Consider the following 24,726-nt stretch of genomic DNA (forward strand, 5'->3'; position numbering starts at 1 on the left):
GCAACAAATCACCTCATCAAGGCAGAACAGGAACTCTTGGGGGGCCAGAAAGATCCCAGTGGTGCCGACTCTGCCATGAGGAGTAAATTGGAATACTGCCACTGTAAGAAGCACTGCAGGTACAGGGTGGCCACGGATGGCACTTGAGTGGCTCTCTGGTCCAGCCACCAGCATCATCCCACTGGCTAATAATCTGCATCAAGTAAATGAAAGGTCTGGGAACTGAACTTCAAGAGAAGATGAGTCTTTGAAGCAAACAGTTTCTCCAGGCTCTTTGGCTTTAGGTGAAGGGCATCGTTTTTAGGAGCATGCTACGGTGACTGTAAAACCCTGTGAGAGGAGGCAGCTGGGAGGATATGATGCAGTTCATCTGCAAGGTGCCCAGCAGGACTAGTCTAAAGGACTAGCGTCCTTCTGCACTGAAGGACCTTGGCTGGAATGACGCTTGGCGCTTTCCAACAGCAAGAACGCAGGGTCACTGAATGCCTCACTGAATACCGTTTTACCACAGGTCATTGACCCCGCCCGCTGCGACGACCGTCGTATTTCTGCAGAGCGGGGTTTCTTCTCTCAGGGGATGGCACCGCCGTTCGCCGTGGGCTGGCGGTGGAGTGCGGTGCGGTGACGCACCATGCCGAGCCGCGCCCGATGCCAGGGCCCTCCGGCCATAGCACGCCGCCTGACTGCGCATGTGCCTGTGTGCTTGGGAACACACACACACACAAACGCGCGCGCGCGCCCTGCGCCTGCGCAGGCGGCTCGAGGCCGGCGGCGGCTGTGCGCACGCGCGGGCCGGGGGCGGCGGGCCCGTGAGGAAGGCGGTGGTTACCCCGTCACGGGAAGGGCGGTGCGCCGCGGAGGCGCCCCTTTCCTCCGTCGCGTCTCGGCGGCTGAGGTGGCCGCGGCTGGGCTGGGCTGGGCTCGCCGTCGGCGGGCTGATGATGGCGTACTTCGTGGAGAGCTTCTGGGTAGGGAGGCGCTGCGGAATGTTCCGCCGCGGCGCGGGTGGAACGGGCAGGGCACGGCACGGCGCGGTTCGGTGCGAGCCGGGGTCTCCACTGCGGGAGCAGTCTCGGCTTTTACGCCACCCCCGGGCCTGGGCCGGGGCCTTGGCTTGGGTGGCGCGGCGGGGAGCAGTGGCAGCCACGGCTTGCTTCGGGCGGGCTGGGCCGTGGGTGAAGCGGGGTACCTGTGTGCGCTGCCGCTGACCTCGCCCGGGCAGCCCGCGCGGGGGGGACCGCCGCCCCCTGGCCTTGACTAGGCCCACCGCCGGTGCTCGGGCTGCGCGGGGCAGGGCCGCGGGGAGCCGGGCGGGGGATGCTCGGGGTCTCGCCCTCGCAGCAGCGCGGTGCGTGGATGTGGCTTGGGCTGCAGTCCGGTCGCTCCCCGTTAAGCCTCCCGAACAATGCGGTTGTCTAGGGGAACAGCATCGACTGTAGCAACTTAACAGTGGTATCACGCAAACGCCAAGCTGCGGCTCAGAGCTGTGTGCTTTTGTACCGGGAACTTGTCTGTGTCTGCATGTCAGAAGGTACAGCCTGAGCAGGAGCCGGCTAGGGAAACAACAGGCGTTACAGTCTGCTTTAGAAACACAGCCTATCAGTCATCACTGCGCAGATACATGTTTTTCCAGTGGGTAGAGTTATATGGAGAAAAAATGAAATGAAATATGGATTTGGCTTGCTATTGACCCTGACATGGGATGACAACTTGTTTTCATTTTGACTGTGGCGGGTCTGACACGTTGAAGTAAGCCTTCTTGCAATCATCGGGCTGTTTACAATGTTGCTATTTCTTTGCGTGTTTAAGCTTCAGCGTGCATCTCTAGCAATAGCTGAAACACCAACATGGTTATTTGTTGAGCCTGAAACAAAATGGAAGCAACAGTTGTCCTTAATGTTTCAGGAAAACTAATTTCACGAATACAATGTACTATTCTTGACTACAAAGCATAGCTCAAGGCTGCTCCATCTTTGCCGTGTGGGTTTCGTGTCGTGTTTGCAGCGTTGTGTTTAGTTTTGACTCTTTGAGTTTTGCTTTCAACAGAATATTAAAAGCTAATGAAACAAGATATTAGATTTGCCCTCTTGGCATAGAGATCCGCTTAATTTGAAGCCCCAGGGTAAGAGATCAGTATTAAATTAATATGTGGAAATTCTTTATCTTTCATAAAAATAAAATTGAAACGAACACATTTTCATTGGAAAAGTTACTATCTCATTCTAAAGATTAAAGCAACATTAAAGGTTTTTATTCAAGTACAACAACTGAAATCAACACTTTTCTATTTATTTTATGTTGTGGTATGTTCATTTAACTGTTTGTCTGATCAGTTGTATTTTATTTTGTTAGTCAAGAATTTTGTTAAGTCAATGAAGGCAGTGGGCCATTGCCATACACTGTTTCCCTGCCTCTGTCTTCATGAATGCTGCCAGCAAATATGAATTAGTAGACATATACCCAATTTCCCATTTTCTCTTTCTGCTATTCTTAGTCTTTGCCTTACAGCTTTATTGTCCTAGTGTGGGACAGTGGCAGGAAAGCAGGTTTTCTTCTGTCAATGCAGGTTTTTCTCCTGCCTTCAAAAATGACACAAAGTAGGACAAGAAGTGTATTTTTTGTGTTTGTCTTGTAGTGAGAACAAAGGCATTACAGAGGTCTTAAACTTGCAAAACTTGATTGAGAAACCTTTGTAATACCATGGACAGGGTTTTATTTTGTGGAGAGGCAAAATAAAAAAGAGTAGGGGCTGCTCCATCTTTGCCGTGTGGGTAAATAGCTTTCAGGATTAACTTACTGTCTAAATATGATGGATTTTTGAGGTCAAAGTATTGAGTTTCTATATATCCTCAGAACCAAGCATAAATTTCAGCTTTGTTCATTTTGGATCATTAGGCTTCTCTATTTCTACTAACTTTCCAGAGCAGGAATTGTTATTGTAATGCTTCGGAAGACTTGGGATACAATATGCTTTGAAATGTGGAGAGAAAGTTAGTGTGGAAATTAGAAGATTGCAATTAAAATGTACTGAATGCATAATGACTAAAAATACTGAAAAGAAATCCGTAAGGAGAAAGAAAGGCAGTATTGTGTAGAACTTTGGAATAATTGTCTTCTATTTCTTGCTTTTGCCTTGCCCTTCTACATAACACCAGTCAAAATGTATTTGTCACCTGTGGAATGGGATGATTATACTTTCTATGATGTGAAAATGATTCCAAAACATAACTAATAGTGAATTATTTGAGGTACATGCTTTCATCAATTTACGTCTGAAATTGTGCATTGGAAATGGAAGTCTGCATCTGGAGCTGTAGGATGCTCTCTTGATTTGATTATTTGCTGTAACTGAAAAGATGTCCAAAACTTGAAAGACTTAACTGATTTCTTCAGAAAAGGGGAGTGACATGTGAATGTGTATCAATTTCTTGCACACTATTGAGGCTATTGCCTTTTAAGAACTTTGTAAAAGTGCTCATGTAAACAAAACAAATCTTAGCTTCTTTGTTGTAATAGTCTTCAGGCTTATAATGAGACCTTCATCTTTTACTGCTTTTAGAAGTTTTTTAATAATTGCAATTTTTTGTTGCTGTTGTTATATGTAAGAAATCTGGATGCTTTATGGGCCTGCCGTCTGTTGACTGCTTCTAAGAGTTCATTGGGAGATAAACAAGACTGTTTTCAGGATGTGTAAAGTTGAAGTACAGAGACCTGTACTGTCACTCGAAAATTTTTTCTGTCACTTGAAAAAGGTAGGGACCTGTTAATAGAGCACAGCACTCCAGAGCAGTAGTAGTTTTCAAAGCTGGTAGGATACAGTTACTTTTTTGTGGTATCAAAAAGTATGAACTAGTAGCACAGCCTATAAATGGCTTTGATTCTTGTGGCTGAGTTTTAGGCATTCAAGTCACGTGGCCAAACATTCCCAACTCCTAATTAGGATGTTGTCATAAAATATTGGGTGCTTGCTGCTATGTATGTGCTACATCAAAACAGTGATGTAATTTAAAGGGAACACTTTCGTAAGTGATTTCCATTATACATAGCTATGTTTTGTCACTTTGAGTACGCTCATACTGGTACAGTAGAATAAAAAACATTCGTTATCATTGACTTACTGTTTTCTCAACTTTGATGAGGAAGTGTTGCATAAGCTTTGACATTATATTGAAACTGACTAGTGCAGGTGATACATTTGTTAATTGTAAGTCTGTTAAACTAAGTCAAGTGAACAAAAATTGCCCCTTCTAAGCCAGTCAGTATTTACTTATTGAGTGTTTTAAATTAATTCGATTAAACTATTGGAAGTTTTATGTATAGCTGGAACTGGTCTCTGTGTAATCCTGTGCTTGGTAACTCTGGAAGTCCTGGGGTATAAAAATATGTGTTTAAATTGGCTTTGATGAATTCCTCTTATTTTACCTTTTTAATTGCTTGTGTTATTTACAGCTTTTAAAAGCAGCTGCAAGGAGGATTCCTTTCTGTTCATGAGCTTTTGTAACATGTAAGGGCTGGTGATATCCGGGGTTAATAATCTTAGTTTTGTGAACAGGCTTGCTCTAGTAAGTGTAAGATGTATTGTGTTATGCACTTACATGATATGAGTGACACTGATGCTTGTCAAGCGTCCATCCGGAGTTCCATTCATATGTTTATGAAGTGCTATTTTTCTGCTTGGCATGGAGGTGGATGTTCAGTTTCTGGGAGCTGTTGTGCAATATTTATTTAGACTCCTCCCTCTGCCTGTGTGCATCTAGCATGAGTTGGCAACTTTCCATCTTTATGTTCAAAAAATATTCTTAATTATCTAGATGTAGAGGAAAATATCTGTCCTTCATGTGTGTAGAGCTTTCCTGGAGCTGATATTTGTTTAATTTATTGAAGCTGGAAGAAGAAAATTGGAATCGCTGTGTTGCTTTTGTGTTTGAACATCTCAAAACTTTCAGTACTGAAGAAGATACCGTGCCCGTGTAAACATTAGGTGACTGCTTTTTTCCATGTTTCTATGCTCTCAATTTTCACTAGCTCTTTCAGGCACTCAGAAATTGAAATTTACTGATAGCTATCTTTCAAAAATATAACATCGTAATATTAATCACAGAAGTATTTTCATGTGTATGGGGCCCATAAAATTAAATAATTGCCTAGGTAGAGTGGATGAAGCACATGCTACTTATTTGAAACAGCATTACAGAATAACAGTATAAAGAATGTTTTTCAGAGCATTGAAAATGAGTTTACACATCTGTCCTGGTTTCATCTGTAACAGTTATTTTTCTCCTTCCTATTAGCTGGTGCAGCGCTGTGTCTCAGCTTTGTTCTGAGAACAACGCTGATAGCACACTGATGTTTTACTTGTTGCTATGCAATGCTTACCCTGATCTTACCTGAGACTTTTCAGTCTCTCATGCTCTGCCAGTGAGAAGGGGCATGGGAAGCCGGAAGGAAGCAGAGACAGGACACCTGACCCAAACTAGCCAAAGGGGTATTCCACACCACAGCACATCATGCCCAGTATAGAAACTGGGGGGAGTTACCCAGAAGGCCCAGATCGCTGCTTAGGTCGGGCTGGGTATTGGTCAGTGGTGGTGAGCAATTGTATCGTGCATCACTTGTGTTTATTGGGTTTTTTTCTTTCCCCTTTTAGTTTTATATTCTCTCTCCTTGTTATTTCCCTTATCATTATTATTAATAGTAGTGGGTTTGTATTATACTTTAGTTGTTGGACTGTTCTTATCTCAACCTGTGGGGTTTACATTCTTTTGATTCTCCTCCCCATCCTGCCTGGAGGTGGGGGTGGTGGGGAGGAAAGGGGAGAAAGGTGTGAGCAGGCAGCTGTGTGGTGCTGAGTTACCAGCTGGGCTTAAACCATGACCAACATCCCTGGAATTAGGAGAATTCCTACTGCTTAGTTTCTTTAAAGTGTTATTCTTTTGAGTGAATGAAAAGATGTTGACAGTACAAATGGACAAATCACAATGAAAAGTACATGTCTTTCTAAGTTTGTAAGGATTTGTTTTGGTTAATATTTGGAACTTTCATTTTAGAGTTGCAGGAGTGAACAAAGTGTCTGTTGTTCTGTTGCACTAAAATTTGTGTTTCAATTGTTAAAATAGAATATCTTTTAAGATGCATGAATCTTGTTGTTGCTGAACAGTTGTACCTAGTTTCAGCAAATACTGAATTTTACCTGTAAGAGGAAGTTGTGCTCCCCTGCCCCACCTTAATGGATTGTCTACAGTTATTACTTGGCATATTGGTGCTACAGTAATTGAAGTGTAAAACTAGCTATAGGACAACTTCTCTGTACCTGACCATAACCAGAGACAAAGGATACAAATTTTTCTATTCTCTATCTAAAAATTGAAGCAATTTGATTTTCCACATTCATTCTTTTCTAGGCTTTTCCTATTTAGCATTTATCTAACAAGGTGGGAAGGGTGTTGGTTGTATTTCGTTGATATATCATGTTTGCCAAAGGCAGTTCTAAGGTTTAACTAGGATTTGGAAACTTAATTTGGAGATATTCCAGTTTTCATTTTATGACAATTTGAAGTAAATTAGAAACCTAAACTTTCTTATGGTTAAAAAGAAATCCTGTGGTTAAGTTGCAGTACCACTTTCAAATATTGCAGTTTGAATATAGGTCTGCCTGTTTACTGGAGAAAAAGTTGTGGTTTGGTAGGTGATATGGTCATGTTTAAAGGTTTGAAGGAATGATTGTGCATGCTTAACCACTGCTAATATATCTTCTAAAAGCACAGTTTGAAATGACAATAATTCACTTATTGTCAAATGTTTCTTTACTTGCTGAACTTAGACAACATCAAAATTTGTCTGAACTTCTTTCATCAAACTTTTAACATTTGACCAAAATACGAATGCATTTAAGAACTGCATGTGCTTTTTATTCTGTCATATACTTAGTTTTGCTGTGAAAACAGTATTTGCAGCTGCCCTTTTCTTGTTTTTCATGCTCTTGAAACAAGTAGTACATATCTGACCAGTGATGGGAACTTTAGAATCACCTTAGTAATTGAGAAACATTTGTTTATACTGGGTAAAAAGACACTACTATAATAGAGAGTATTCATTTTTTACACTAATAAACATTAATGTTGAACAGTTTTAGTCCAAAGCGACAGATCTGGCTCTTATATATTTTGGTTAGAAACGTAGGAAATATGTACTGCTGCAGATTGCCTGGAAGTTGCTACTTTACCAAATGTAGGTTTTAAATTCAGAGTCATCTTTATATGCAACAAACAAATTTATTTTTAAGAATTTTCAAAGTCTGTTAAGTAGCTCAGTAAAACAGAATTCCTGTAATCTGCTTCCTGTTATGCACAAGTCATGGAAATGCTGAATTCTGACTTCATATTTGCTGACATTGTTACTTTCATTTCCATGAGGAGATCATTGCAGTTAGTTCTTGATGAAGGGAAGTGGAAGGACTGTCTGCCCATGCTTTCTGTGACTTATTTTGTATTCAAAGCTGGCCAGTAGTGCCTCACTGTAGGCTTATTTAAGTGAAGTGTTTACTTGTATTTGAAGTCCTCTTTCATCTTATGACTTGCTGGCAGGGTCATCTATATTGTATAGACAAAAGATATCTCTTATGGCAGTCTAAAATGGGAAATCTCAGCAAGAACACCAGCTTCTGAAAAGAGAGTTTTGTTAGCTCTAGGGCAAAAGGAGAAAACTGCTAATGAATTTCAGAGTAATTAAGTGGACCCTATCTGGACCGGTAACCACTTACATTTTGCATTTTCATGCACAGTTTTACAGTTGTTTTCTGTTGGGTGATGACAGGATCATCCTCAACAGTGTTTTACCTGCAAAAGGACATTCAGAATGGTCTTTCAAACTTATCTAGAAGTCTGTTGCATAGAACCTGATGTTATACATCACAACAGAGATTCTGCTTTCTCCAAGATGCAACTTCTAGAAGAACCTGCATCTGACTTCACTGTGTATCAGTCATAGCAGTGCTTCTGAATGGGAGTGGAAGGTCTTATCAGCTCCCTCTGCTACATGCTGCATTTATTTATTTTTGAGTAGGCTAGTACTGGGCTTTTAGTGATCCCAGTTGCTACTGTTGCCACCAGGAAGGAGCAGGTAAAAACACTTAATGAAGAAAAATTGGCTTGATACACAATTTCCATGTATAGAATTTTATACAATGTGTGTAGGGAGGGGCAGTGTAGAGGAAAAACAATCAAAACACAAATAAATAGTGTTGATGGCATATGTGTATACAAGAGACTACATATTTATTTTCTGTAAATTGAGCTACTTTTTCTCTTAGCCACAGCATACATCTCTGTGTTTATCCTAAATACAGAGCCTTAACTCTGAAGCTTATAACATGAAAAATTTGAGCTACTCTTCAGGAATGTAACTACTGAATGAAGGAGTTGTGGGCAGGACATATAGGTTTCCTAAGAAGAAAAACATCTGCTCTCTGCACTGAGATATCATACTTAATTTGACATAGGTATACATATGTCTCCAAACACAAGTAGAAGATAACATTATTTATAGCATTTAAATCAGATTAATCATCAGAACTCTTGATCGTGTAAATTATCGAACAGTTTTAAAATCTAGATATTTCTTCTTATAGGTAAGAGCCTGATATTGGTGAGAGAGGCTACATTTGACAATATATTCACAAGTGAAAAAAAGCCTTTTACTTCTGCCAAGCTTAAACCACACAGGCCCCAAATCTCAGAGCCTGCTTTGGACTTGCTGCTTTGTTTAAACCTAAGTATTTTTCTTACATAGCCTCTTAGCCTCTGATAACTATTGAAAATGTATAAAAGATGTGGCTTTCAGGGGACTTTTGTTTAATTGAGAAAAGTATCTGTTCTGTTTCTCTGTTGTGCTTTCTGCTATTCAATGTGAAGTCAGGAACAGGAGTAAGACTGATTAGAAAACTTAATTTAAGTGGAAAAATTAGTTCCTTTGCAGTAACCTTCAGTTACAGATAGGGAATAAGGTCACGATGGGAATTTGTTGTTCTGGCTCATTCCATTCTCCAAAGGTCTGCAAAGTTACATTTCAGACAGATTATCAGCTATCAGGAAGGCCGCAGCCAGAGGCTGGGTCATGGCTATGCTACTCTTCCTGTATTTCTAAAGTGACAGGAAATTTATGGAGCTCCAGTATAGAAAGTCCTCATTAAACCTCCCATTATGAAAAGTTCAGAAGCAGTCTGTGTTTAGCACATTTTGATAGATGTGTTGGTTTAGCTAGAAGAAATACCTTAAGGCAAAGGGAAAGAACATTTCTTAAACGAGAGTTTTATTAGTTATCTGGAAGAAGTGCCTAACACTTACTTGTAAATGTTTAGCTCCAAATTTGGGTACAGTAAGAACTTCGGAGTAGTTAAATAAGAACTTTTTTTTAATTATTGTCTTATTGAAAAATATTGCTGAGGTCTTAATTACAGATTATCCTGGTGTTTTTGTAATGTGGTGGCATTCAGGTTTTATATTGAATAAATACAGGAAGATAATAAGCTACTTATTAGTGCACCAGTAGTTAATATTATTGTGGGTTTCAAACTACAAGGAAAAATAGTTAGATAGGAGTTAAACTGTTTAAACTGGTTCTTGAAAGTGTAAGACAACATTTAAAAAAAAAAAAAAAATTACATTTCCTACTAATTGGTGTTCTTATCCTTCTATTTTTCCAATTTATAAAAGCTTTGCTCAGTAGGCGGTCCTCTTAGTTTGCTGTACTTTCATGTATTCAATTTAGTTCTGCTTGTAGTTTTAAGAGACCTTTCTGTAATTGCATTTATGCCAATCTGATCTGCATTTTGATGAACTTTTTCAGGTTAGAACTTGCTGCAGCCTTAGGAACTGTGATTTTGTAGGTGTTTTTTCTTTTTGTTTGTTTGGTTTTGTGTTCCCTGATGCTTGGAAGAAGTAAAGCAATTAATCCTGGCTAGTAATGTGAATCAAATTGCCTTCCATTATCTGTTATTTGTAAACTCATGTGTCTGTGCATCGTGCCCTTCAAGGCAACTTGCTATATTATTGACTGATGTATTATCTAGTGCAGTTAACACTTCACAGAAGTGTGCCTGCTACCATGGATGCTGCAGAGTTCTTCCATCCTCCCATGGCTGCTTCCAGTTACATAAACTGGCATATCACTGTTTGCCGCCTGTTCTTTGCTCCCACCTCTTCTGCTAAGCAATGCAACTCTTTGTGTCCTCGTAGTGATCTGGATCACCGATCTTTGTTTTTATTTGCCTTTATTATACAGCTTTATCTTTCAGCTGTATAATTTCCCTGATCAGGTGCACCTCATGGCTGCACAAACAAATTTTTCTGGAAAACAAAGGACACAAATATTTCAAGGGGTGTATGACCAAATCCTCAGGCTTTGCTCACTGGAGATGTAGACTGCTGCTGTGAAAAGTCCAGGATTTTAAGAAGAAAGTGAAGGTCCTTGAGTATGTCCAGAGGAGGACAACAAAGCTGGTGAAAGAGCTGGAAGGCATGTCCTGTGAGGAATGGCTGAGGGCTCTGAGCTTGTCTAGTTTGGAGAAAGGAGGCTGAGAGGTGACCTCATTGCTCTCTACCGCTTCATGAGGAGGGCAAGTGGAGAGAGGTGCTGAACTCTTCTCCCTGGGACCAGTGGCAGGATGGAGCTGCACCAGGGGAAGTTTAGGCTGGACATTAGGAAACATTTCTTTATCAGGAAAGTGGTCAAACACTGGAAAAGGCTTCCTAGAGAGGTGGTCAATGCCCCAAGCCTGTCAGCGTTTAATGGGCATTTGGGCAATGCCCTTAGCAACATGCTTTAATTTTTGGTCAGCCGTGAGGTGGTCAGGCAGTTGGACTTAGATGACCGTTGTATGTTCCTTCCAACTGAACTATTCTATCCTATTCCATCCTCTTTCACTTCCACTCTGAACATGCATGCAGTTTTCCTGAGGGTGTGCTTCTGTGTCTTTTGTAGCAGCTGGGTGGAGGGGAATGGATAGCTTGACAGGAAGACTTTTCTAGGAACAGTGCTACATGGTGTGCCATGCCTTGCCTGCCTTTAATTTCTATTGTTGGTTTCTCCTCTCCGGAGGAAGTTCACTACTGTGCTAGAAGTGAGAAGACGGCTGAGTTTATGTATCAGTGATAAGGGCAATGTCTCTGTTTTAATGGTGAGGCACACCTTACTGGAAAATGTTGAAGTTTAAAATGAACCTTAAGAATGCACTAAGGGAAGATACTTGTAAGAAGGATGAGATTAGTGATTTTTTTTTTTTTTTCTTTTTTTAACCTATTTTACAAAAAACAGAGGAAGATACATGAAGTGTGAAGAACTGGGGAAGCAGGATATCCAGTGATATCAAAGTGTGAATATTAGTTCATGGAAAATAATGAAAGATATGAGAGAATGAAGAGAGAGTACAATGTTTGGTATATGTTTAATAACATGGGAAGTGAAAGAATACAAGACCTGTAGGAATCTAAAAAAGAAATGGGTTTGAATATAGCCTCGAAATATGTAATAGAAGAGTTGTCATTAGAAAGGTAGTGGTAGCTGCTGAGGTGATTTGAATTTGTTTTACATATAGAGTATTGAAGGGAACTAATGGCAACTGCTAAAAAGGTGAGGCATTAGAAATAATTCACATCATGAAACTTGATCAATTATTGAAGTGCATAGGTTCTATACCTTGTTCTGTAATTGCTTTGGCATGTTGTGTTTCTTAGTTCTACTTCCTTTTTATTTATCTTTAGGGGGAAAGGAACAATGGCTTTGATGTCCTCTATCACAACATGAAACATGGACATTTGTCAACAAAAGACTTAGCAGACTTTATAAGAGAAAGGTGAGAATCATCCTTGGTAATCTTGGCTCTTTAATATGCTGTTTGTGGTTTTTATTCAAGTTTATCATCGTGTTTAGCAGTAACATGCAAAATACATAAAAATCATTGAGCATTTTAAAGTATCTTTTATATCCTACAAGAATTTCTAGGTTTATTACATTCATTTAGAACTAACAGTGACTCTTAAGCATCAATTAATAACAAGCTTCTAATTTTTCAGGTGTGAATTAAAAAACAAGAGTAAAAACCTAGAATTGTCACATAGGTGTCCAACAGTTTATTTAAATGAATCCTGATTTTTTTCTTCATGTTTGGAAGAAAAGCTATAATTTAAAGTAACAAAATTTATCAGTCTTTTTAGCAGTTTTTGTCTGTAGATGTAAAATAAAGGTATTAGGAACTTCTAGTATGATCTCAAAATTTATGCCTTAAGATTAAGATTATGAGAAGCAAAGTTTTTTGAAGAAAAAGGAGTGATGCATAGGAACAAGAAAATATTATGAATAACACAGGTTCTTCTCTATGAGATGGAAAAAACAAAACTGAAATCTGCAAATGTCACAGCTTCCAAAACAGATGACTTAGTGCTGGTTTTAGTTGTTCTGTGAAAGAAGACTGCTGCTGCTGCTACCTTGAATAGAACAATTTTCATTCTGGATAAAATAAATTGTATGCGTGCTTCAGAATTTTGTCTTAATTCCATTACCCTTACCAGATGATACCAGGGGAAACCTTGCAAGAGACCAATTGAAGACCTGTTTCAGTGAAGGTTTTTTTCAGTAAAAGCTGTCAAACTAAACAGCATTTGTTTTCTGGAATTTTTCATCAAAATTTTAGTGTTGGCCTCAAATAAATGTTAACAAAGTTCTTTTAAGCTTCCACAAAATGTAACAGCCACAACAGGTATTCTGTGCACTGACATTTACATAGTTTCAAAGTGAACTGGAGAAAATGACAGATCTTTCAACTAAGCAGAAACAGGTGAGTTGGAGTGCATGTGTGATAGGCAGTCTCCTGTTGGAAGGACTACACAAGACAAGGAATCTTGTGTTTTAAGAATCCCTGATTCCAAAGAACACATTATGATGCTATATCTGGCTTGGATTCTTTGCTTGATTATAGTGACATAAATAAAACTTAACAGTCAATGCTACACAAAATTCCTAGCAAAAATAATGTGGTATTCTAGGTTTTTTTTCCCTACTCAGTAAATTCCTCCAAAAGAAATTTTAAATGAGACGTGCCTTTGCAATCAATATATAAAATATTTGGACCTTTCTCCACATATTAAAAATGCTTCAGCTGAAGTTTCTGCTAATTAATTCTAGTGATTTATAAAGGAGTCCTTTATTTTTCCCCAGCTAAACAAGTTTAAATAACATTTAAGACTAAAGATATTTAAGACTAAAGACATGAGGATCCATATGGCCACTTTATCTTTAATGAGAGATAAAGAAATGTCTTTTCTGTTCTTGTATGTGACTAGGATGTGCCAAAGACATATGCAGCCTTTTTACAGCATTTTTGGTAAAATATGTGAAAAATTTCATTTCTCATTAAAAGACTGAAATTTGCTAGAATCTTAGTGCTACATTTTAATTTATTTGACAAGGCTTCAATATAGTTCCTTAAAAGCAGCTTGCTCTGAGTGAAAACTGAAAACTGCTGGATAGGTAGAGACAGATCTGAGTTAGTGATAATACTTTCAACAAGTTAGAGTACCTAACCTTTGTATGTACTGTTTGACAGTAGTAACTTGCTTGGTCAGGATTGCTGGAATCTCCAGACCAGGCACAGAATTTGAGGGGTTTTTTATGGAGTGGTCTCAGAGAGAAAGGAAAGGTGGTTGAGTGTATCTGGATATGTAGACTGCTTAAGTCACAAAGGACAGATGTCTGTATGAAGCCAGTCTCTGTCACTTGCAGTGTTGAGAATAGTGTTTTGGTTGTGTGCAGCGTATTTGGGGAAAAGTCTATTGTTCTCTTTTCTCCACCCTTAGAAATAGTAATGAAAACAGAAAAATCGTATGGAATGTGGGAAAACTTTATTATAGTCAGCTTAAGAATTTTTTTTCAAGATTTTTCTCGCAAAACTTCTGTAAGAACCTTCTGAAATTGCAGAATTTTTTCATCTGGAAAAAAAAAAATGCTTGAAATGTGTTTGTTTGTAATAATGTATTATTTCTATAGCATATCTGCTGTTCCAACTGGATATCCTTAGAAGGAGCAGAAGGTTTCCTCCTTTTCTGTGTTCGTTTAGTCAATACCAATTCCATTTTCAACAGTGTTGTTTCACTTTTCATTTTGGTTTTGAGTCTCTCTTAATGGTCAAGTACTAAAGAACTGAGAGACAGTTGGGTCTGTGGTTCAGAAATATGTCATCTGAAAGAGTGAATTTTTGTGGCAGATAATCTGCTCAGTATTGGTGAATCTTGAGTAGAGCGGCTTATCTGTCTGTATGATAGATTGTAATCATCATCTGTATGATGATGATTACAGCTTATCTATGCTGTAAGATAGGTATCTTTGTTATGTTCTTAATAAAGCATGTAAAAATTTGTTTTTAAAGAAGAGAAAATATAAGAAGTTTGGGCTGCCCCGATTTTATTTTCTTTAAATACTGGGAAGATAATGTCTTAATACTGTCAACTACTTTGAGGTGTTAAATACACACAAACACAATTCTTTAAGTGTAAGAAACCACTCTGCACAATTGGGAACTTAATAGGTATTGTTTTGGCTTTTCTCCACAAGTTTTTCAAATGTTTTTCGGCACCACTTGCCTGGAAGTGTCATAAAAAGAATTTCCTTGATCAGAAGAAACTGTCAATGCATATATTACCATTTAACTAAATGGGGGGAGGGCGAAGCACAGACCTAGGAAATGTAGAAAACATTGTTAGAAGCTATTGATCATTAACCAAAATACATTGTTCATCATGATAATTAAAAAAAAAATCAGTGTATCTTCTGGGTGTCTGTGCATATGTGCATGTTCCTGTGCAGTGAGCAAGAATTTCAAACCTTGGAAACTTAAACTTTTTCTTATCATTAAAAGGTATACATATATAGACGGAGGATAAAGTTAATTGACTTTTTTGTGGCAAATAACTTCACAGTTATTTGTAGGTGAGATTTAAAATGTAATTCAGTTGCTGCATTTTACAGTTTACTCTCCTCCAAATTGATTGTCGAACTGACTGGATAGCTATTTTCAAAGTTCAGTAGGTTTAAATGCATGTACCTCTGTTTCAGGTGACTACTGCTGCTTTGTTTCATATTTTCATGAGAAAACTCCTTTTGTTTGCAAATTGTTGCTGTGAAGGAAAAATAAAAACATCTGCTTCAGCCATAAGTGGTCATGGTATAACTTGAGAGAGTCATGAGTTCTTAATCTCCCTTTCTTTTCCTCTCTGTTTTTCCCCTGAATAGTTATTACACAACAGGAAAGAAATTGCTGCAAGCTTTTGCATTTTCAGGAAAAGGCAATTACAGTATTCATTCAAATCCAGGATGCTTCTAAATCTAAGTTGATGCTACATATTGGATATTGATTAAGGATAGAAAATTAAAATGGTGTGTATCTTTACTTTAGTAATAGGAGAATAAGCAAGACTAATGGGGGAAGGACTTGCAGGGAGCCACTCCTGTGGTACTTTGTGTGTGACTGCTATTCGCTGGTGATTGCCCCAGCAGAGGTTCTAAGGAGGACATCTATGCTGATCTTTGGATTTTGAATCTGCAAAAAGACAAGTAAAATTGTGGGTTTGAGTGCAGGAAAATATACTGAAACTTTATGTAGGGAAGAGGTTTTCCAAAATAAATTGAAATGTATTGCGACAACCCTCTTTAAAAATTAGTATAAACAGTAGAACACAATACTTTACATTGCATGTTAATTTTACAGTTTCACAAACTCAAATACCTTTATGCAAAGAACTTAAGCAAACAAAAAACCAGTTTGTTTATTTCAATGTTTCAGTTACAAATATATTCGATTTTGTTGCTCCGTATATCTCCGGTGTTTAGACAGTGCTAGGCAGGTGATTGTTATGTCACTTTGTTCTGACTGTTACTAAAAAATGTCAAAGGCAGAGAGGAACAGCAGATAGTATGGGAAGGAAGGACGGAATCATCTTTTTCAAGTCTTGAGTTCCTCGGGTTTGCTTGCTGCTGTTTCCTGCAACATTGTGTTACTGGCTTCTTAGATTTCGTATTTTTTTCTAATATACTTCTGAGTTTGCATATGGTTTTTGAGGGGTCATTAAGTAAAAAGTCCCTTGTTTTGTACCTTTATGGTGCTTATTTATCTGTCTTCAAATATCTTCAAAATTTCAATTATGCTTATAATGTTTTTCTTTGACAGGGCTACAATAGAAGAGGCATATTCAAGGTCAATGACAAAATTAGCCAAATCAGCAAGCAATTACACACAACTTGGGTGAGTAAGTGTAATAAGAGATAAATAAATAACTGCGTACATCTTATGAATCAAGTTTGATTCTGAGTATTTTATTGATGAAGTTGAAGGTAGTACAACCTTGCCACCTTTAAAAATGATTGTTAGTTCTTCAGTAACCACGCAAATGTCATATAACTATATACACAACAAAGACAGTACAGTTCTTTATCCACAGGTCAAAACAAAACCCAACAAAGCCCAAACATGGAGGAACTGTCTGTTTCTCTGTATCTAAGGTTGAGCTCCTTTTAGCGTAATAAAGGACGTGACTTTCTGTTCTATGCTCCCAAGCCTATGATAGAGAGAACATACGGTCTGAAAATGTGGCAGTAAATTTATTTAGTCTTCTATTATTTCTGCTTTCTGGAGTGTTATTTCTGTCCTCGGAGATGTTAAGAATGAGACTTTTCAATAGATTTATTCCATATTTTAATGGAAATCTTATACACTGGGTAATGTTTTTAAAAACTGGAATGATTAATGAGTGTTTTTTCATTAGAAAGATTATACCAACAAGAACTCAGACTTCTTGGATAAGACTAAATTTTTTTATTTGTAGTAATAACAGCCAGAATTGTGGGCAGCTTTTGTCAGTGGATAATTTGATACCAGTTGTTGCTGCTCTTCAGAGGTTCTGTATCGCTGGTGTTAGTTTGAACATCAGTGCTTTGAAGTTTTAAACATGGAAAAAATCAGTAGATAAGATTCTAAGTATATCTGAAACATAAAATAAGAATTTATAGCAGGTGTTTTGTTTGTTTCTGGTTTAGAAACAGTGAACTTCTGGCAACTTATCAATTATCCTTTACCATTATTAAAAAATATATATTTCATATTTCTTCAATCTAGGACATTTGCACCAGTTTGGGATGTTTTCAAAACCTCAACAGAAAAACTAGCAAGCTGTCACTTGGATCTTGTGCGGAGATTACAAGAGCTAATAAAAGAAGTTCACAAATATGGAGATGAACAAATCAAAGCTTATAAAAAGGTTATTAGTTTTTTCTTATGCATGTCTAATGACTTGTTAACATTAAAATGGTTTGGTTTTGACAACCATGTGATATTTGGCAGACTAAAGAAGACGTTTCAGGAACATTGGAAGCAGTGCAAAATATTCAAAGTATCACTCAGGCCTTACAGAAATCAAAGGAAAACTACAATGCCAAGTGCGTTGAACATGAACGTTTGAAAAAAGAAGGAGCAACACAGAGAGAAGTTGATAAGGTAGTGCTGTGGCATCTTAATTTAATTCACTGTGTAGTCAATCAGTAACACATTCACCACCTCATATTAGTGAGTGAAATGCTCACAAAGGGCTGAAAATAGTTAAAAGTAGTAGAAAGTGGCTATTTCATAATGATGTGCATGATATTTTGAATGCCTACTACATTTTGTTTACAATTCCTTATCTGTTCTAACTGCACTGCAGTTTTAATTCTTTATTTCGTATATACCTGCATCATGTAGTAATTTTGTTTACTGGCTTTTACAGAAATTGTGTATAATTGTTTCAGCATCTATTATGGTTTTGGTTAAATTTCCTTAGGTAAATACAGAAGCACTCCATGTCCTTTTTATTGACTTAAGGAGTAGAGGGGTGTTCTCCCTTCAGTGAGACATAGTAGCTAATTACACAGTATCCGAAGTCTGTTCCATTAAGAAGAAAAACAAATTAACATTACTTTCAGCGCTAATTTAAAATGTTCCAATTTCATGGACTAAAAACCTAAGAATGAGTATCTTACTGTTGTACTTGGTGCTGTGCTGGGCTTATGGGGGAGTTTGATCTATTCACAGAATCATAAAATGGTTGAGTTTGGAAGGCACCTCTGGAGGTCATCTGGTCCAACCCTGCTGCTCAAGCAGGGCCACCTAGAGCAGGGCACCTAGAGTTGCCCACATCCAGATGGCTTTTGAATATCTTCAGGGATGGACACTCCACCACCCCTTTGGGCAACCCATTCCATCGCTCGGTCACGCTCACAGGAAAAAAATGTTTCCTGATGTTCAGAGGGAACCTCCTATGTTTCTGTTTGTGCCCATTGCTTCTGATCCTATCACTGGGCATCACTGAAAAGAGCCTGTCTCTGTCTTCTATGTACCTTCCCTTCAGTTCTTTGTACTACTAATAAGATCCCCTGTGAGTCTTCTCTTCTCCAGGCTGAACAGTCCCAGCTCTCTCAGCCTTTCCTCGCAGGAGAGCTGCTCCAGACCCTTAATCATCTTAGTGGCGCTTTACTGGACTCTCTGTAGTATGTCCATGCCTTTCTTGCAATGGACAACCCAGAACTAGATACAGTACTGCAGGTGTGGCCTCACCAGTGCAGAGTAGAGGGGAAGGATCAACTACCTTGACCTTTTCCTGTTTCTAGGAAACTAGTAAAGAGGTCATATTTCCCTGACTCTGTGTCTTAAATTAGTTTTAAATTTAGTTTTAAGTTTAGTTTTAAATCTTGATACCTCTGCCTGTTTCCATTTCAATTACATGATCTTTGTAGAACTCTGTTCATGTTAGAATGATCTTAGTGCTTTTTATAATGCTCTCTTGAAGGACCAGATAGAGCTGGTTATTGTCTTCACTGATAACAAAAGTGATCTTGTTGACCAGGTTCTAATTGTTTTATTTTTGATGTAAAACTAGATTTTTTTCCTAGTTTCTGTTTCCAATGACAGTCAATGTTGGATTCTAGACATGAATCAGAAATATGTGGGTTGGCAGATGTTTTTCTGCCAGTCTGCTCAAAGTATAGTTCTTCTAAATTCTTGTAAATAGAATGAAACTTTTCAGTAGGAAAAGTTGACTTGGTGGAAGGTGTGGTATTAAGATGTAACATTATCCTTGTTCAGCTGGAAACAAAAAAAAACTTCAGTCTGATGTCTATGTGAGAAGGGAGAAAGAAGAAGCACTATAGGGTGGGTGAAGGCCATTTTTTCTGTTTTATGCATCTTCCCTGGATACTTCTGTGAACAATTAGTCCATAGTTGAATGCTCTGAAAGTACTTGATAAATGTTTCAAGTGGGAGCAAGTAACCATGATCGTCACATCTTTCAATTATGTCTTTATTCAGATTTACACTTGTAATTTCAGAAATGTGGTGACAAAGATTGTATTCATTTATTTTTCCTTTGGCAGAGAATAGGTTTGTTAGTTTTAGCACAACATAAAAATGTTTTCTATCACAATAACAGAATAATTGTGATATTATTACAATTATTGCACTGATTACGCTAAGAGCTAATCATAAAGCCAAATATGTAGTGAAATACTTTATTGAAGAATCTGAGGAAGTATCTGAGTCCTTGCAATTTTCATTGCAGCTGAAATCTAGTGTTAACTTGTGTAATAATTTCCTGTTGTTCTCTGACATGTGAACTTCTCTATTTATAGTGACTTGACAAAAAATTCTTGACTGGTCCTTATAATTTCTCTTACTGTAAATCTGCTAAATAGAGTCCTAGCAATTGCTGCATCTGAGAATAGACACATCCTGTTTTCAGAAGAGATTACTAGTTAATCATACAATGTGCATGTGTTTCATCATTTTGTCTGTCCTGCGGAGTAGTTGTTTTTTGTAGATGCTCTTCAGCACATAACACTCGCATTTTGCTCATCATTAAACATGATTATAAGAGACAGAGAATATTTTTGGGGTTTTTTTGTTGGTTTTTCTTCCCCCCCCCCCTCCCCCCCCCCAATCCATGCATTTGGGGTAATGTAATGCTTTATGAAGTAACTTATTTTTGAAATCTTTTAACTGGTCATTTCCTTCCTCTTTAAGGGTTAAGGTTGGAATAATTTTATTTTAAAACAGACTCAATTATTTTTAAAAGCAGGTGTTCACAGAGCACCTTGAAATTTCAGCATAGTAAATGGCATTTGGGAAACAAAGTAGGACTGTTTTCTTCTCAGTAAGTCCATTGTGTGAATGTGTGAGAGTGAGAATCATGAAGTAAAATTCAAGAAAAGTAACTGATGGGATTGATACAACCTGTCATGCTCTTCTTTTAATGCCTGAAGGATCCATATTCTTCAAAGAGTGAAGCATTTTCAGGCTCTGTTATTCTGGGTATATTTTTAAGAGAACTGTGCCTTCCCGATTTTTTTTTTACCACTGACTCTCTCAGAATTCTACAAATAACTCTGCTCTGCATTCTGATCTGGCTTTCTTCCTGTTTTCTGTTGCAGATCTAAATATTTAAAAACAGCTAATTAGTTAACTTCAGCAATACAGTTTTGATTTCAAAATAAGTGTATTATAAATTTATTATTGCTGATAGGGGGAAGTGGTTTAAATTAGTTAGTTGCTTTGTTACCATTTTATGTGGTTTACGTATAGCTCTAATAGAAATCTCTAATGGCTTGAATCAGAGTTACTTGGTGGTGAAATTTTGTTATGACGTTTCACTGTTTTGATATGCCCCTTATAGATCATCTTAGGCTTTCTTTTAGTAATGTCTTTAAAAACCTTGAATCAGATTGTATGTGTGACATTTGACACTTTTTTGTACTGACCTACAGGCAGCAGTTAAATCAAAAAAAGCTACAGATACCTATAAACTGTATGTGGAGAAATATGCTGCATTTAAATCTGATTTTGAACAAAAAATGACAGAAACTGCACAGGTAAGTGCTATATTAAATGAGTTACTTTTAAAATAGATCAATAGATTATATTTTGTGTCTGAAGACACCTGATATCGAAGCTTTTGAAAAATTGATTCAAGGTAAAATTATCTCCTTTGGAAACTAATATGAAAAATAACATTAGAAGTAATACATTTGAAGGGTAAACACTGACCATGTATGTTGTGACGGCACTGTCCTTGAATGACACAATTGGACACTAGCACTCTCTTCATTTTTTTTTTTACTTTTTTTTTTTTTTTTTTCCCCCTTGAGTTTTTAGGAAGACAACAAAATGAACTGGAAGTGGTGTAGATGCATTGATGCATCTACATGCATGATTATGTGGGAAATCTTGTGAATTGCTGGACCCGCGGAACTTATTCATAGGTGTTTTAATATTGGGATCCATCATGGATTTCTCATTATCCTTCCAGCAAAACACTTTAGTTATAGCTTGTTAGAGTGTCTTCTTTGGGTTTACTTGAGGTTGTAAAAACCACTGGCACCTGTTCAAGTTTCTGGTGTTTATTTGGCATTTTAAAGACTTTCAGTCTGTAGTCAAGAGGATACCGAGTTCTCTGTATCATTGCATATGCTGCTTCTTGTTATGTTTTAAAGTTTGTTTTTCAAATCTGTTGATAATGGACCTTTTACCACTGCACCAGATTGCAAAAAGCAAACTTCATCTCTTCTGCTTTTAGTAGTAATAGTTAGTTGAGGACTGGTTGGCATATTTATCTTTAGTCTTGATTTAGTAAAGCTTTTACAAGATAGGAATTTTCTTTATGTTTAAAAATTCTTTGCTCTTTCCATTAGTATCAAAGATTAATTTTCAGGCAGAGATGGAATTATTAGGGAGAATCATTCATGCTTGTGTTTTTAACATGTAAGTGGGAAAGTGTTAGGGGTTTCTGTAACTCCTTGGAAATTGAGATTTCGCAGCCTGGGGACGTGTAGGCTGACATGTAAAAAGCTGGCCTGTCCTCAGCTGTAAACTGCTTACTTTGAGACCTTCGTTAGAATTTGATCTAGTTAATCCCGGAATAGATACTCAACACAGCTGTTTGAGAAAGGATACCACATATATCACATACCAGAACTTTTCCCTCTCACTGCCCAGTCCAGGCATTTGCAACAAAGAAGTGCTCTACTGCAAAATTCTGATTTTAACACAACTGTTACTTTAGGAGTCTTGACAACCTTTTCATAAAGAATTTGCAGAAGGCATGTTTTTGTGCATAGCCTGTCTTGGTTCCGGTTGAAGCTGTGCTCCCTGTGCTTTTCTTTTTAGTTTGAGTTAAAATTGGTTATGTACATTATGTTTCTCTCCTTTCAAAAAACCTGTGACTTGTATTTTTTTATTATGGGGTGTAAAAAAGTGATGACTGCAGTTAGTCAGTGGTATAAAAAGGCTTTATTGATAATAGAAGATCAACGAGAAAATTCATCGGTACCGGTCTAGGGCATAAGGCCTGTTGTACTTTTCAGCTGAACCCAGGACACATGGAAATAAGACAGCTGCTACTTTTGACAGCAAACTAACTGAAAACTATATTGAAAACACAGCTTCACACATCAGAGATGACAAGTACATGCTTCTTCCTTCCTCAAGTAATTGTGCAAGGAGTACCTTGTAGAACTAATCCAGCTAAAACCTACAGTCTGGTTTATTAAAAGATCACATAAGCATTTGTGCTGGCACAAAGGCAGAGGCAGTGTGGTACCAAGCTGGTTTAAGCCAGTTTAACATGTGACACTGGCCTGGGATCACTTGTATTTGTGTCCACCATACGCATTTACATCTGTTGCCTTAGCATTCTGTCTCTTACTGTAACTTAAAATATTTGCATATCAGTTATCCCCACTCAATTTGAGTGGGATTAGGATCGGAATTGGTATGTGTGATTACAATCTTTTGAGAATTTTGGGACTAGGCAACCTTTCTAAACTTAACTAATACATATCTTAATACAATTCTTGGAAACAAGTATAATAAAAGAGCAACAAAAGAGTCATTGAAGTGTACCATTACTCCTAGAGAGTTTCAAACTGACATGGAACACACACTGCTGCTACCCAAAATGGTAACTTTTATATACTGTTCCTGTTAATGTAACTATTATATTTCCTTAGTAAGCATTCCAGTAACTCCATCTTTGTGTGGTTTTGTGTAAATTGCAATGCGGCCTGACTTTTGCTGTAGACCCCACCTTTTGCTACAAAGAAATTAAGTAATACCAGAAAAAATACTGAACTGTTCCATTTATTTGTCTCAAGGCATATGCAAGTGTGGCTTTTCTGGATCAAGAAGTTTATACCCTGTTTGTTATTTAGCTTGCTTTGGGAGTTATTGAACCCCCACTGAAACAGATCTTGTGAATGCTTCTAATCCACTGCAGAGCAAGTTCAGGCAGGTTGCTTTAAAACTTTATTTAGTCTCACAAAAGCTTCATGCTGTCCATTCCTTACCTCACAAGAAAGAGACTGTATTTATAGTAGTTGTCTTATTACTCTCTGAAACAATAAGAAAAAACTTAACAAGCATGATTTCAATAAGCCGGCCTTGCTAAACTGCACTATAAACTTGTCCCCAGTGAGCAAAAAAGTTGTGAGTAATGAAAACAAGTTCTTTAGAATTCACAGAACATAAACGTGAAGTGGATTTTATTGTCAGTGAGTTAGTGAAGAAAAATGTAAGGACTTTCAGCAAGCAAATTTGTTGGGCTTTTCATTATGTACTGAAAAAAAAAATCCATTTAAATAATCCACTACAACAAAAGAATGCGAAAACTAACAGCTTATTTTTGTATTTAGAGACAGAATATGAAGATGCTCTTTGTTAATCTTTATTTGTGTTATTGGGTAGGTATTACAAGTCTAAACCAGGCTGAGAGGTGAGCGGTGGGGTGGGGTAACAAAAAAAACCAACCACCACACATTTTTACTATAATGGATGTTACAGCTGAGAAAATCTCACCGTGGTTTTGGGCTGCTTTGTGTTTCTGTGTTTGGGGGTGGAAGCGCTAGGGAGTTAGGATCTTTTGGTTCATTTACATTTTTTCCCAATACAAAAACGATACAAAGTTACCCCTCACCACAAACCACATTTGTTTAAATGTCCTTAGTTCCTTAATTGCAACAACCTTTTTAATTAATATTTAAATTTTCACTTAGTGTGATAATAGACACCTGGAAATTTTCCACACCTGCCCACTTTGGAAATTAATGTTGCCATTCTGCCAGTATAAGTCATATTTTGGAAATTTCTTTTAAGTGTAGCAGTGTAGCTGCATCTGCAATTTGATTGCAGGAGGCTTACTTTAAAGATGATGTGATAGGAAAAATAACAACACTCATGAATATGTGGAAGCCTACTTCTATATGAAGCACACCCTGTATTAATTTAGAGTACATTTCACTTGAAATATACTAGTTTGGAAAACAAACAATGAGGAGCGTAAGCATTCTCAGCTGTTTCAGTGCAAAATCAGTTTTCAGGTTGAATATGTTTTATACTGTTCACATACTATTTTTCTGAGGATAAACGTTTTGAATTGCTGTGGTATTCTGGGTGCTAATGTAGTAATGTCCTCACTTAGCTGTCCTTTTTTCTTAGTTAGACTCCACTGAGGTTTTTTTAACCTATTTTTCCTCTTTTGCCTTTTGTTATTTTACCTGCAGTTATCAAAGTGACTTGTGGTATGTGATTTTGAGAGACTGAATTTTAAAACAGTCTTTCTCATCTTGCAAGTTATGGTTTTTGCTGTGATAAACATGGAAGGTTTT

At 37.7% G+C, this 24,726-nt stretch overlaps 1 protein-coding gene across 10 annotated transcripts in view; it reads left to right on the forward strand.

The window, feature by feature from the left end:
* Positions 1 to 773: 773 nt before the first annotated feature.
* FCHO2 (FCH and mu domain containing endocytic adaptor 2) overlaps positions 774 to 24,726 on the forward strand; it is an 87,308-nt gene continuing 63,355 nt past the window's right edge. For 8 of the 10 annotated variants that reach the window (XM_030470089.2, XM_030470092.2, XM_030470095.2 and 5 more), the window contains exons 1-6: positions 774 to 968; positions 11,757 to 11,848; positions 16,214 to 16,288; positions 17,159 to 17,300; positions 17,384 to 17,536; positions 20,833 to 20,937. In XM_030470089.2, the coding sequence (XP_030325949.1) occupies positions 939 to 968; positions 11,757 to 11,848; positions 16,214 to 16,288; positions 17,159 to 17,300; positions 17,384 to 17,536; positions 20,833 to 20,937 (597 nt within the window). In that variant the 5' untranslated portion in view covers positions 774 to 938. Of the gene's footprint in view, positions 969 to 1,330; positions 1,532 to 11,756; positions 11,849 to 16,213; positions 16,289 to 17,158; positions 17,301 to 17,383; positions 17,537 to 20,832; positions 20,938 to 24,726 lie in introns of those variants that run through there. The other 2 variants (XM_030470093.1, XM_030470094.1) reach the window with 2 other exon arrangements.

This window comes from Strigops habroptila, chromosome Z (genome assembly GCF_004027225.2).
Source record: "Strigops habroptila isolate Jane chromosome Z, bStrHab1.2.pri, whole genome shotgun sequence".
NCBI classification, from domain to species: Eukaryota; Metazoa; Chordata; class Aves; order Psittaciformes; family Psittacidae; genus Strigops; species Strigops habroptila.